The 15,729-nt window shown below is 42.2% G+C and overlaps 1 protein-coding gene across 1 annotated transcript in view; it reads right to left on the reverse strand.

The window, feature by feature from the left end:
• ZSWIM6 (zinc finger SWIM-type containing 6) overlaps positions 1-15,157 on the reverse strand; it is a 213,104-nt gene extending 197,947 nt beyond the window's left edge. The window contains exon 1 of the mRNA XM_061129726.1: positions 14,489-15,157. Within this exon, the coding sequence (XP_060985709.1) occupies positions 14,489-15,155 (667 nt within the window). The 5' untranslated portion in view covers positions 15,156-15,157. The remainder of the gene's footprint in view (positions 1-14,488) is intronic.
• Positions 15,158-15,729: the final 572 nt, after the last annotated feature.

Consider the following 15,729-nt stretch of genomic DNA (forward strand, 5'->3'; position numbering starts at 1 on the left):
GAAAAACGATAGCCTTGACCAGAAAGACCTTTGTAATGCCTCTGCTTTTTAATATGCTATCTAGGCTGGTCATAACTTTCCTTTCAAGGAGTAAGCATCTTTTAATTTCATGGCTGCAATCACCATCTGCAGTGATTTTGGAGCCCAAAAAAATAAAGTCTGACACTGTTTCCACTGTCTCCCCATCTATTTCCCATGAGTTGATGGGACCAGATGCCATGATCTTAGTTTTCTGAATGTTAAGCTCTAAGCCAACTTTTTCACTCTCCTCTTTCACTTTCATCAAGAGGCTTTTTAGTTCATCTTCACTTTCTGCCATAAGGGTGGTGTCATCTGCATATCTGAGGTTATTGATATTTCTCCCAGCAATCTAAAAGATGCTTAGAAATCTACAATTCTACACACAGTAATTTCTCATAAGAAACTATTCCCCCCCCAAGAAAAGAAAGAAACTATCCCTCATTTTCTCCAACTTTTACATTAAAGATGAGTCCCACAGCTGTGTTCTCAAGTTTGTAAAAGACCATGAGTCAGACAAGCCAGTGTCAGTCTCCGTAATAACCCCTTGAAGAATGTCAGAAGACCTACCTACTCTCACTCAAAGAAAATATATATATATATATATATATACACACACACACAGCACACATATATATGAACTTGATTTACTATTACATCTTTTTTTAAAATAGTATGACAGAAAAAAGAAAAAATAAACAAAAATAGTATGACAGTTCTGGATTTCCTGGGTAAGGCTTATTAAAGTCAAGACATATAATCTTGAAAGTTAAGTCACAGAAATTTCTAGGTTTACTAATAAATAAGACTTCTTGAAAGAGCCAGATTCAAAGCTCAATTCTAAATAATAAAAAGGCAAATCAAAAATAAAGAGAAAATTTGTTACTCAACAACTGTAAAGAGAAGAACCTCAACTCAAGGAGTAAATTTTAAAGAGTAGCCTTTTAGAGATGCAATAGCCAATCCATCCATAAAACCACCATAAGACAGCCATTATACACTGCACATATTACATTCTGAATTAAGTTTTTAACAGGAAGAATATGGGAGGGAGAGGGGAGCAGTAAGTAAAAAATACATTTTTTATAACATTAAATAAGCAGACCAGTGCTTATTCCAGAAAACAGGGGAGGAAAGGGACCCTCTATATTTGAACATGGCTTCTTGAATTTTTCGTGCCTCTCTGGCCTTAACCCATCACCACATAAATCATCTTTATCACCACTCCTTCCCAAAACTCCCAACATGCACACACGCACACAAACAGGCATGCACACACAACATATACACAAAGAACTTTAAAAAATACAAACCATATTCTTTTATTGTCAAAAAATAAAATTCACACCAGAGTACAAAAACTCTGACATCTCAAGATTTATCAAAATCAAAAGACAAAGCCACTGCTAAGCTATGCGGTGGTGGTCTTTAGTTGCTAAGTTGTATCTGACTCTTTGTGACTCCATGTACTATAGCCCTCCAGGCTCCTCTGTCCAGGGGATTTCCCAGGCAAAAATACTGAAGTCGGCTGCCATCTCCTTCTCCAGGGGATCTTTCCAAACCAAGCATCAAACCAGGGTCTCCTGCACTGCAGGTGGAATCTTTATCAACAGAGCCACCCATAACGCAAATTCAGACCTAATACATCACACTGAATTTTGAATAAACTCAGTCACTGACTCTTATAGCACCAATTTCTTTTCTAACACATCTAAAATTATAAACTTTGAAAACGAACTAAGGAAAACAGATAAGCATGAGAAATGGATGAAACTTAAATTACTGCTGAAATAGTTTTTAAGTCCATTTTAAAATAAAAAATTTCCACAAATTGTTAAAGTTTCAAAAAAAAATTTTTCCCCACTGCAATAGTTCTCATTGAAAGCAAAAATGCAATACTATCCAATACTTTGGGATTTCCTGCAGTTTTATCAAACAGCTTAGACAAAATGCCTTTTTAATAAATTGCTAAGAGAGATCCACGAAAACGGCAAAGAAACTGCTCTGACAAGTTCCAATAAAAAACATCATTTGCGCACTCTTCTTGCATGACTTTAAACAGCACTAGTCAATCTACTGTCTGGGCTTTGGTTTTAATCAAGCTTGTTAGTTAAACTGGAGCTGACATCATTCACATGACTCACCTAAATAAAATCTAAATTACATTAAGGATCTATAAGACAGTCACTTACCTATGACCATCCAGTAGATTACAGTGTTCTAAGCAGTGTATTAAATTATACATACGTACATATAAATGTGTGCATATACACATGCATGCACACACACCCCTATCTAGAGACACACACACAGATGGATCAGTGGATCTGTCACCAATCCACTTTTGGAAAATACACCTACCATAACCTCTTACTGCAGAAAGACATCATGTGGTATAACTACTACACTGGGATACAGTGCAATGTACTCAGCGCTCTATCCCCAAGACGTTCTGATTATATCCCCTAGTGAACTATCACTCAAAGTAAAAAACAAAACAAAAAAACACTTGGATCAGCAAGAGTAAGTTGCCAAAGAGTAAGTTTTAAGATATAACAATTTAAATAAATTATAAAACATCTGACTTCTCTAAGCCATTAAGACTAGCAAGTCATCTTTTACTAAATCTCTCACCTTAAGCTTTATTTCAAAACAGTGAATTCAGCAAAATTCATCCAAGACAAAGTGAAGAAAATATCCATTTGATTCTATTTCTAGCTATTTTGGTCAATTATTTTGTTACCTTAAGAAGGGCATCAGATCAATGCACTAAATGTTATCCTGCCATCCAACAGATCTAAGTACATTACACCAGGAGTCACTGAATAAGTGAGTAATCATCACCCCATTTCTACCCATATTCAGTGCAGTCCACAGTACACTGAAAAGCACCTCAAGTTTTCTACGTACCACTATGGAAAGAATATACTCTTCTTCCTACCAAAGTCCCCTCCAAAGATACAGATTCACACTGTGGTATTCTTTCCACTTCTTTCCAAAATTATACAAGAACAAATACAGCGTATTTTTCATTTTGAGTACAACTGACAATCAAATAATTTTAAATTCACATGTGCATACAAAAGTTTAGACTCAGTTTGCAAATACAGTCCACATGATACTGGCTCTAGGGGATACAGAATCTAGACCCAGATACTGGTATTTCAATCAAAACCCACCTACACTTCCTACTAGAATAAACAGTAAGCTTTTTTATTTGCTACACGTTCTTACAGCATTAACCAAACCTAAACACACACAACTGTGTCAGCAGAGAACACTGACAACTGTAGGAAAAAACAGTACATGTGTTTTTAAGTGTCTGATGACACCTATAATTATATAAACCAATTCAGACTACAACTTCAACAGGAATGGCGATTTTAAAGATGCCCAAGGCATTTTAAATTAGGCAAATTTTATACCTCTTGGTGACACCACAAAACCGTAATTACTGGACAAGACATAAGTCTGACCCAATAAGGCAATTCTTAAATCTTTCTCCTATCTAAAGTAATTATCGTAGTATTATTGACTACTATCCAAAATCAATCTTATAAAACATTCATGTCCCATTTCAAAAAAGTAGAGGTAAATAGAATATCAGAGCACAGGACAGATACGAAAATTAGTTCAGTTTGATAACTGAAAAGCTGAGTTTGTGACGTTTGCTAAGCAGTCCCACAATCTGCTGGCCCTGTGCCACCACGGCCCAGTGCCAGCCCGATGTAGGGTCAGGCTAAAAATAGCAGCCAAGCAGCTGGAACACATAGGTCTTTGTGACCTCAACTTTTATTTCCCTAAATCAAGGGAGCTTGAAGGGGAGAGGACAATGGCTGGCAAAGAAAGGAATGGAATACACTCTCTAGGTTGATATGTCCCACCCCTTTGGATTTCTTGTCTTTTTCCCTACCACACTCTCCTATTCCTCTCTCCCCGACTCCATTTCCCATGCCCAAGAAAGGAAGAGAAAGAGGACGGGCAACAGAGAAGGAGGAAAATGAAGAAAGAAACTGGAACTCTGAGGCAGGCTGGTGCAGAGGTTCCCCCATCTCCTACCCGCAAGTCTCACCTCATCATCACAAAGCAGCCACTGGTCATTTGAGTCCTCAGCTTTTTACCATGGTCTAGACAAAAGATAAGACAAAAACTACAGAGGTGATAAGTATGGGAAAGAAGGAAGAAAGAATTAGAATATGATATCTACAGTTCAAAATCCTAAATGCTAAAGGAAGCTTGAAGAATGCTTTAAAAAAAAAACAAAATCCAGGACTTCTCTTGAAGTCTGGTGGTTGGGACTCAGCAACTTCACTGCTGAGGGCCTGGGTTCAATCTCGCTGGATGGTCCAAAATATAAAAAATTTAAATTAAAAAATAAGATCATAAAGAAATAAGGTAAACTTATTAAAAAAAAAAAGTCCTCTCTCACATACATCTGATTACAAACTTATGATATTTGCATTTTAGGTATTTATTTTATTCAGAAAAACCATGACCATCTTCTTCGTAGAAATAAGTTAATAAAAAGCTGTAGCAGGAACAAAGTCTCAACATAGCCAGTCTACAGCATTGCCTTCAACTTCTGCTAGCCTTTACCAAACAATCAACAGTGACACCAGAAGTTCCAGGCTTTGCCCTTTACACTGATATAATAAAATACCTATACTTCATTTATAAAAATGCTGATCACAGTCAGCAAATATTTAACAGCTATAAGGTGGCATATATAGCATTCTAAATTGTATTAATCTAATTCAGTTCAGTTCAGTCACGTCCGACTCTTTGTGACCCCATGAACCGCAGCACACCAGGCCTCCCTGTCCATCACCAACTCCTGGAGTCTACCAAAACCCATGCCCATCGAGTCGGTGATGCCATCCAGCCATCTCATCCTCTATCGTCCCCTTCTCCTCCTGCCCCCAATCATTCCCAGCATCAGGGTCTTTTCCAATGAGTCAACTCTTCACATGAGGTGGCCAAAGTATTGGAGCTTCAGCTTTAACATCAGTCCTTCCAATGAACACCCAAGACTGATCTCTTTTAGGATGGACTGGCTGGATCTCCTTGCAGTCCAAGGGACTCTCAAGAGTCTTCTCCAACACCACATCACCAAAATCAATTCTTTGGCACTCAGCTTTCTTCACCTACCAACTCTCACATCCATACATGACTACTGGAAAAACCATAGCCTTGACTAGATGGACCTTTGTTGGCAAAATAACATCTCTGCTTTTAAATATGCTATTCAAGTTGGTCATAACTTTCCTTCCAAGGAGTAAGCGTCTTTTAATTTCATGGCTGCAATCACCATCTGCAGTGATTTTGGAGCCCAAAAAAATAGTCAGCCACTGTTTCCCCATCTATTTCCCATGAAGTGATGGGATCAGATGCCATGATCTTAGTTTTCTGAATGCTTAAAAGCCAACTTTTTCACTCTCCTCCTTTACTTTCATCAAGAGGCTTTTTAGTTTCTCTTCACTTTCTGCCATAAGGGCAGTGTCGTCTGCGTATCTGAGGTTATTGATATTTCTCCCGGCAATCTTGATTCCAGCCTGTGCTTCTTCCAGCCCAGCGTTTCTCATGATGTACTCTGCATATAAGTTAAGTAATCAGGGTGACAATATACAGCCTTGACGTACTCCTTTTCCTAGTTGGAACAAATCTGTTGTTCCACATCCAGTTCTAACTGTTGCTTCCTGACCTGCATACAGGTTTCTCAAGAGACAGGTCAGATGGTCTGGTATTCCCATCTAAGAGAACTTAAATCTTGTTTCTGTAGACTCATTCAATGTACTATCTTCTTACGCACAGTTTCTGTGTAATAGCTTCTAACATTAGAGATCTGACATCAATTAACAATGAAAAATGCTTTAAGTAAACAGACAGACTGTTAAATATGGTAGGACCAGGTAGTGAGTAACTTGAATTTTAAGGACATTAATTCACTAAATGAGCTTCCAATTTATCTGATCAGCTTTTTCAGTTAGTAAGAGTTTAAATGTACTGACAGGTTATCCTGCATCCTTCCAATTAACATGCTTTCAATTACCTGTCTCCTTCAAAGAAAATGAAATCATTTCATTAGCACAAGAAATAGTATAATTTTTAATCATAACATTCAAAAAGTTATAAAAGATACATATATATGTGGCATATATATTGCAATTAGATCTAACATGCAAGACATTCCTTTTTCAAAAGTTAGAGAAGTGTCTAATGAATGACAGTCAAAACCACCCAACACAACCATCTTCCAAAGCTGAAATTAATTCACAAAAGGCCTTTTTAAAATGTAGTTTTTCAAATCTTAAAATCACATTTTAAAAATACATGTTAAAAATCATAGCTCTGATCACAATTTAAAATTCTGGCTGCTGTGAAAAATCACTCTAGAAAGTAGCAAGAGACTATTATAAACATAAAGATGAACTTTCTAGAATAGTTAATGATGACGCATCATGAGTAATATTACTCAGAGGGTAAGAGTACCAGCCAGAGAGGCTGTGTCTGGCTCCATAATTTACCAGCCTATGTGACCTTGGACAAAAGTCACTTGCACTTTTTTTCCTATGCTTCAGTTTTCTCATCTGTAAAATGAGAATAATAAAAGTACCTAAGTCCACAGTGCTGTTAAGAAATATAATGTACTTGGAGCAGTAACTGGCACATGGTTAAGTGTGCTGAAAAGTGACTGCTATTATTATTGTTACTATTAGTAAATGTTACAGGAGTATTAAGAGGCTCAACAAAAAACTATGTGCAGTTAAATAACGAAAAGCCCCAAATCACACAAGGTCTTTAAAAGAGATGTTAATAAAGTTTTGAGACCACATTATGTGAAAGAAGCACATCTAGGAGTTATGTACACAGTACTATTTACTGATGATGAGGGTGGGGCACCACTGACAGAGACACTGAAAAATGCACAAAAACAGGCCAAAAACAAACACTAAGTCTGTGTTTTCATAAACATACTAAATTCAGAACAAACAAATTTCCTACAAGGTACTGGCTTCTACTGTTCTATGTATTTTCAACTTCCAGTAAGTTCTGTATTACAAGGAGGTATGCATACAATGATGTAGATTCACACCAACTGTAATATAGTTTCATACAGTCAGCAATCATAATAACCAACTTCTCCTGAACTTTAATCTCATCATAGAACATCTTTACAATGTCCAAATGTCTACAAATGTTTACACTAGCATGCACTAAACATGCTAGAATCACTGCTTAACTGAAGTCATTAGAATCTGTTCTGAAACTAAAATGCTATCTAGAAAAAAAATACTTTCATAACACTAGATGAAATGTTAACCAAATAACCTCTCTAACATCAAAGTCAATTTATATTCAAGATATGCTTGTCCTGATTTTGGAGATTTTCTGAAATTTACCAAACGTTCCCAGCAAATTAAGAGGCAGTCTGTAAGTAGAAAAACAGAGATTCCACATTTAACTTTGCAATTTACTATACCTATCAGGACAAATTACTCAACGTGTCTGTGCCGTGGTTTTCTCATCAGCAAAATGGGAGAGGCTGGAACTGATCTTTACAAATCTCCAGAGCTCTACAGGTATATAATAACTACCACACAACAGTTTGGTATAAAGACAGCATCTCACCTGTTCATATATTTAAGAAGAAACAGAAGGACGCACCTGCACACAGGGGTCACTGAACTATGCTTGGGGTAACGGTACTCAAATGACACCTACTTTCACTTGTCTTTTCCCTCACTTGGGAACATCATATTAGCTATAAACACATAAATGTATTTATTTATTGCAGAGAGTCAGGTATGACTTAGCAACTGAACAATAACAAAATAAATACTTGTAATATACACTGACAGAAAACTAATTATCACTTAAGAATTCAGTTAGCATACCCTTAGCAACAGAGTTCACTTACTATCAGCTGGAAGTCAACATTTAAGTTCAAAATGAAAAGCAGATTTTGCACTGCATCCACTCCAAAGCTTGTTTTGGCCACCTTTTCTAGATCAAAAAAATTAAGGAAGCATCTTATTTTTAAAGAACTGAAAACCATGTACAAAGCATTTTCTCAGCAGAACACCCGGCATTGAAAGCAGAGAGTGGAAAGATACTCGGATCTTTTCAAACAAATCTAACTAATACACTTAATTTTTGAGACTCTGGCTAGGATTGAGAAACAAAAGTCTCTTCTCATGGGACAAAACTATGTAACATATTTCTCCAAATTATCATTCAATACTGATTTCTCAGCAGGAGATGAGCCTTTCCACTCATTTGAAGGAAGAAATGGCTCATGTTTTCTAGTTTACAGTAATGTTCAAATATTTACATATATCAAAAAATTAATAAACCAAGAAAATTAAGTTAGGTTTTTGTTGGGAAAAAGCACCATTCTTCAAACTATGTGATAGTAATTTGAAAGGTAAGTAAAAACGGTTTTATGGGCTCTATGTAATTTACTACCATTTAAAAAATAGTCTCCTATAATCTGCTTTGTTCATAGATGTTTATACTTACCTATAATCTGACTTCTTTTGTAGGATATTTGCTCTCTTAAATATAACAGCTGAAGGTCAACAGCAGATCAAGTTTAATGATTGTCCCTATAAAAATTTCTAACACAACATGAGTATGTTTTATCATACACATATGTAAGTTTCTTAAAATAAAGGTACCAAATTCACTTTCCATCACCGAAGAAAACTGATTTTCTAACACAAAAATATAAAGCACATCAGCTTTTGGAATTAGTACAGACCCATTTGATTAATTTTTAAAAGGAACAACTTTCTTTAAAACAAGCATCAGTCATTCCCTCACTGCCATCCTGTTCACTAAAGATATTACTAGTTGAAATCATGCATTCTTAAGTAAACTCTTAATATGATTTTGAGTAGAGAAGACATGCTAGCTTGTTATTTTTCCAGATGAAATATTTAAAGTTTGAATTGATAGTTATTGACTACCCATCTGAAAAGAAAAGAAGCCAAGATAAAGGATAAACGGATAAACATTTTAACAATTGGCCAGGACATACTTAAAGACAATACTGACTTAGACTGCTCAATTAATCGCAATAATTGTTCTATTAAAGGAGGTGTTCCAAAAAATCCTGATGTTTTTAAAAGGAAAGGTATCCAAGTTTCGCATCTGAAGAAAGGATGAAATTCAATGCACGGCTGAAATAAAATAAGAGAGATGGTCTTTTCCTCAATTCCAGGGTGTACTCAGAATGGGGAGGGGGGAGATGGCAAGAAATTAAAGACTGCAGCAGGAGTAGAAGTATTTACTTAATTCAAACCTGCAGTTCCCACCTTCCAGTACTGTTGAAATCTTTTGGCTAGGAAAAGTACTCTGTCTACCAAATGAACACTTCAGATTTCTTCACTGGACCAGTACTAACCATCAGAGAACTAAGTATCACAAAAATTCAAAGCTTTCGTCACTTAAAATTGAAAACTGAAACTCCCTCAGACCAATGTTGAGTCCATGAGATGCTCAAATACTTTCGAAAAATCAATTACAAGCAAATGAAACAACTCAGAGAGAAAGACAATAAGGAAAAAATACATATATGCACTAGTTTCAAATTTTCTTCTTTTGTGTAATTTTTCATTAACCAGAAGACTTAACAAGTATAGGCTCTGATTCAAATTTGTTCTGTATCATTAAACTTGGAAATACATTCAATAAGCTATATCATCATCAATAAACAAAACACCTAACTCTGAAAGTGCATTCAGAATCGCATCTTTATACAATAATCTCTGGTCTGTAAAGAAAATCAAAATACTCAAAGGCCAACTAATTAGCCTCAAGTAAGTTAGCTGATTAAAATGTTAACCATCCTAAATCTAGTATCTAATACTTATCCCCTTTTACTGCCTTGCTACTCCCTAAATCACAAAATTTAAATAAATCTGAAAAGACCATGAGAATGCTTACCAGTGTTAACATAACTTTTCTCCCAAAAGTAACCAGCTAAAAAAAAAAAACAAAACAAAACTTCCTTTTAAAACTCAGCTCCTTCCTTCTACAAAGGACTAGTTTCTAGTTTTGTTTAGACATTCCTTGCTTTTAAATAATTGTTCAGTCACAAATAAGGAAACGGTGTTTCAAAACAAAAAAAAGAAAACTAAGTGTACACCAGGTCTTCAGAAAGGAGACACACACACAAACACATACTCCAAAACAAAAAAATATGCATTCATTAAAAAACACAAGGATAATTTTTCTAAGATTTATTACAAAAATATATGCATCTAATTTTAAGAAAAATCCAACCATAAGTTAATACAATGAAAAGTAAAATTCTCCCCAAAACCATGCCCATTCATCTGCCCTTCTCCAAAGATAATCACTATTCAATGGTTGCTTGGGTAGGCTTTCCAGACATCTTTGTAACACCAATATGCAAGTCTGTCTTTGTTTTCAACAGAAACTGCAGTCTACTACATAAACAGTTGATTTGTTTTCAAATGAAATATGTTGGTCACTCCTACTTGTCAGTATATAAAAATTTACTTTGTTTTTTGGTGGTTGCATAGTATTCCACTGAGTACTTCTTAACCAGTTCCCCTCTGATAGAAATTTAGATTGAGTCCAGCTTTTCAGTTGCAAACCGTACTGCAATGAGCATCACCCACCGTACTGAACATCTCTGCACACTGATATCAATAGATCTACAGAATAAATTCCTAGAAATGACACAAAAAGACTGAGTGCAGCATCAGGGGAGGCAGCATCCCATTCTCCCGCCTCCTCAATCAATTCTGGGTAATATCTACCCGTGAGTCAGTGTGGTAGATGAAAACAGCTTTCCTTTTTTGTCTCTTGCATTTAAGATGAATATATTTATTAATAATTTGCATTTCTTTGTGAAATGTCTGTTTTTCCTACCAAGTTCTTCATCTCTCTTTTTCCCCAAATTTCAGGAATTATCTGCCAGCCTTTGGTCAAAGATGTTGCAAACAACTACACCAGTTAGTTGCCTAACTTGGTCCACCATGTTTTCAGTCCTACAGAAACTTCGAGATTTTTTTTAAATCAAGTAACTTGTATCTGTCTTTTCCTTTACAATTCAAGTTTCAGGCCCCATTAGGAACACTCTTTTCCAGGATTCCCTTGTAGCTCAGTAGGTAAAGAATCTGCCTGCAGTGCAGGAGACCTGGGCCCGATCCCTGGGTTAGGAAGATCCCCTGGAGAATCAAATGGCAATCCATTCCAGTATCCTTGCCTGGAAAATCTCATGGCAGACAAGCCTGGTAGACTGCAGCCGGTGGGGTCAGAAAGAGTCTGGCATGACTGACACTTACTTACTTTTCAGGCAAAAATTTTTGTGGAAAATTCATATGTGACTTCTAAACCATTACTCAAATACTGTCAATTATATTTACATTCAAGCACCTTCAGCATTAGCTCCCTTCCAATATATCATTAGTTAACAATAATAAGCTAACAATGCTTTCTCTAAAACTTCCCTTAATCAACTGATGAACAGCTCTGCACCAATTAAATACTGCTTACAACTACTACTCAAATATTTAATTTTTTTCCTTTAAGCTTCTTCTTAAAATCTAGGGGTTGAAAAATAACCAAGGAAGTATGTTTAAATACCGGGAAGTCCCAATTCTCTGCCCCTCAATCCTTAAGTAATCTTCAACATAGTAAGTGCAAAATAAAGTCCAGCAACTAGACTGTATTGTAGCTGTAATTTAGTCATCTCTACAAAAGTCAATGAATACTTCCTGTACAAACAAACTTGTAATTCTGCAATACCAGAAAACTGCTTATGATGCTATCAACACATATTCTGTTCTTTTCCATTTCAGGTTATGAAGGGGAAAAGACTTCTACCTCAAATCACAAAATTATAAAATAAGCTTCATGTTAGTTCCAATTCAAACCACCACTTAGAGCTGAATTAGATGGTTAATCTAGCCACTCTCTCTGTTCTTCATCAAGGGGAAAAAAAAAAATCCTGGTCATAAGTTTTCTATCTCACAGTGCCAGCTGCCAGGCATTTAACAGCCTTCCATCTCTACACCGACTGGCACAACAAGTAATACAACTTGGAAGTTAAGGAAATTGGCAGAACACGGAGGGGAAAAAAGAATTTTTTCCACCATTTGTACAGCACTTGTTTAGCACGTATGTAAGTGTTTCCAAAGGGGTGGTCAACTCTTCAAGCTATATGAGAAGCATCATCCTACTTCACATCAACCACTGCCAACTCCATTCAGTGGCCTCCTTCCCCTCTGGGGACTATTCAGAAAGTTACTATTTTCTTTTACAACTCACCCAGGCCTCCTCACCAATGAAAGCAGGCAAGGCCCACGCTGTGTGTCTGTCTCCTAGAGAAGATTGCATCTTTTATTTATCGTCCCTTGGCTTTATTTTCACAGTGAATTCCTGGCTTAAATGCAATCAGCCAAGAAACCCTCCCTATGTGCTCTCCTGTCATTCCTCATTGCTTGCAAGCAGAGTCAAGCACAGAAGGGGGAAAAAAAAACTCAGCATTGCCAGCCAAGCCATAAAAACTCACAAACTAGTTTGTTATACTGAGATACCATGGATGTGCTTCAATCCATTTCAACCAGGCAGGAAACAAGGGGAGGAGGGGTATAACTTGAAAGAATGTTAATTAGATTTTTTTTTTAAAGGATAGATGGATAGCCTCAGAAGTTAAACCCCCCTCCAGACGTAAGGAAAGGGTGTCTAACCTAGAAAAGACAACACTGGGGGCGACCTTTAGAAATAAATGACCACGCAAAAAATCACGTTCGCAGATTGCATTAGAATTCAAATTAACCAGACAGGATTAAAACAAATCTTAATTCTCTCTTGGGGCCCCACCCAGACCCCTACCCGACTCCCAAAGAGAAGGATAAAAGGAACTGACTACGGAAAGACAAGATTAAATTAAAAATCAGAGACAGTGATGCTGCCAAATCTCTCCCCATTCATTAGGAACCGCGTTCACCACCACAATTTAAACAGACAGCACTATAAAAGGGGGGTAGAAAAATACGCCGTTTTGCAATCAGGAGAAAAATACGAGGAAAGGGGAGTTTCACTACAGCATTGTTCTTTTCCGTCTTGCTCAAACATCCCTAGCGCTACAGCTGGAAAAAAAAATATCTGACCAGAAAGACACATTGGAGGGTGGGGGGAGCGGGGAGCACAGAGAAAGCTTTTAAAACTCGGTATTTGAGAAAACTCTCATGGTCTGTCAGAGAAAGAAGGGCTGTGCAGCTTTAAGTCCTTCTCTCGCCTTTGTCAATATCTTCTACTTTACAAGCCCTGAAAAGAAATAAAAGAGACTCTTTTGTTTGGTTTCCCCTTTTCGGAGGGTGACAGAAAACTGAAAGGGGCACAAATAAGCCTGAAAACGAGAACAAAGTGCGGGGTCGTGCCCGACTGCCAGGCGGTCCGCGCCGGGAGGGACGCGGGCGCTGACGCGAAGCCCCTCCGCCTCGCGCTACGGCCGCCGCCGGCCGCGAGCGCCCAGCCTGTCGCAGCTCCCCGCGGCTCACACGGAGCACGACCCCCGGCCCCCTCCCCGGTGCAAACCGAACTCCGCCGGCAGGAGCTCCGGCTACGGCGCGGTCCCCCGGTAAGGGGAAGAGCCAGCTGCCACGGGCAGTCCGGCTCGCACCCTTTGACTTGGCGGGCGTCCTCGGGAGGAGAGATCCCTCAGGAAAGGGGTCCAGCCTGACCGCGCACCCCGAGACGGAGAGGCGCGGAGGGAAGGACATTTAAATCCCGGGGCGGCCGGCGGAGCTCGCCCGGGCCAACCCAGACGCCGCAGCGACTCCCCCGCCCCCCGGAACGCCGCGGCCGCCAGCCCGTCGAAGCCCCGAGAGGAGCGGCCGCCGAGTGGCATTAAAATGTATTTCCCTCCCCTCAAATGGAGAGGGCGGGGAAGGTGGGTGCAGAGGAGAAAGACCGGCGAGTGACAGACAAGGGGAGAGATGAGGCAGAGCGCGGCCCGGCCGCCGGCTCGGCCCCGGCCGGCATTGTCTGTGCGGCCCGCGCCCCCTCCCCCGCCCCGCACGGCCCCACCACAGACACCCTCCGCCCGAGCCCGGCCGGCCGCCCGCGCCTTTGTCCACATTCACCCCCCAAAACGGGTCAGCAGCTCTCCAGGACGCGCTCCCAGGGAGAAGGGCGGGGAACGGAGCGGGCCGGGGGCACCCGACACCCACCCGGCGGACCCCGCGGAGGGGCGCGTCCTGCTGATTCATTTCCCACTCGCGCTGGCCCGTCCGGGGAGACAGGGGGCGGGGAGGGGCGGAGAGGAAATGGGCGCTTCGTTCAGAAGGACTGTCCCGGCCAGTGAGGGCATCGGGCGGGGTGCGGGCGCGCGCTGCGCTGAGGGGCTGCCCAGAGGGGAGGGGGCGGACGCCCCCACCCCCCGAGGGACTGACGGACGGACAGACGACCCCGCGACTGCCCCGTGACTCACCGACTTGCAGGACGTTGTCGACGCAGCCGCTCTCCAGCAGCGCGATGCCCCGGCGGAAGGGCAGCCGTGTCTCGTCGCCGCCGTCCGCCGGCCCGGCGGCCCCCACCGACGGGGCCCCGGCCCCGGCGGCGGCGGCAGCGGCGGCGGCGGCAGCGGCGGCGGCGGCCGAGGTGGCGGCCGGCGAGGACGAGGAGCCGCCGCCGCCCGCGCCGCCCGCGCCGCCGCCCGCGCCGCCGGGGCCGCCGCTGTCGTCGCCGGGGCCGCCCGCGGCGCCGCCGCCGGTGTTGAAGGACGAGTACATGCAGATCTCCCGCTCGCTGCGGGGGAAGGACCAGTAGACGATGCGGCGCTGCACCGGCTCCGGGATGCGCTCGAAGCGCTCCTCCACGCGCTGGAACGGCCACTTCTCAGCCACCTTGCGCGCCGCGATGTCCAGCAGCGACTCAGGGCTCTGGGTCTTGCCCGGCGGCAGCAGCCCCAGCGCTGCGCCGCCTCCGCACGCCGCTGCCGCCGCGCCGCCCGCCCGCGGGCCCGGCCGACAGGCAGAGCTGTAACCGCCACCCGCTCCTCCGCCGCCGCTGCTGGCCCCGCCGCCGCCGCCGCCGCCGCCGCCCGGCCGGCAGCAGAGCCGTTTCGCAGGAGGAGGCTGCTGTCCGCGCTCCGCCATGACCGCGCCGCTTCTAACCCGACAGCGGAAGTGCCGGGACCCTATAAACGGCACAAGGAAGCGCGACACGCACACGCCGCCGCGACGCCACGCTGCCATCTAGGGCCCGCCGCTCCTTGTACGGGCACAAGAGGTGGGGCCTTCGCCGTGACGTCGCGGCCGAGGCGGGGCACCGATAGGGGGACCTAGGGCCAAGGGCGGGGCCTATGCAAATCACTGGGCTGAAACATAAATAGAGCACTCGGCGGACACGGGGGTAGCGGGGGTGGTGGGGTTGGATGCCCGCTAGGTTGTGAGAATGTCAGGCTGCTGTGACGCGGGGGGCGGGGCTCAGGCGGGGTTCCCGGGGGAGGGGGCGGGCCGCCCGGCGTGGCCTAGGGTGCAAGGGTCTCTGCGCCCCCTGCCTGCTCAACTTCCACCTCCAATTCCCTGCCTCCCTTTGATGTCCCGCAAGTGAGGACGCGCCTCGTGGGTCTCTGCGGGGAGGCAAGAGTAGATGGGAGGTGAGCACGGGAGAGGGGTCCGGGTAAGAGGGGGGCGGGACCCTGAGTCGAGGCCCCACCCCCACCCCCGC

The sequence above is a fragment of the Dama dama genome, chromosome 25 (genome assembly GCF_033118175.1).
Source record: "Dama dama isolate Ldn47 chromosome 25, ASM3311817v1, whole genome shotgun sequence".
Taxonomy (NCBI): Eukaryota; Metazoa; Chordata; class Mammalia; order Artiodactyla; family Cervidae; genus Dama; species Dama dama.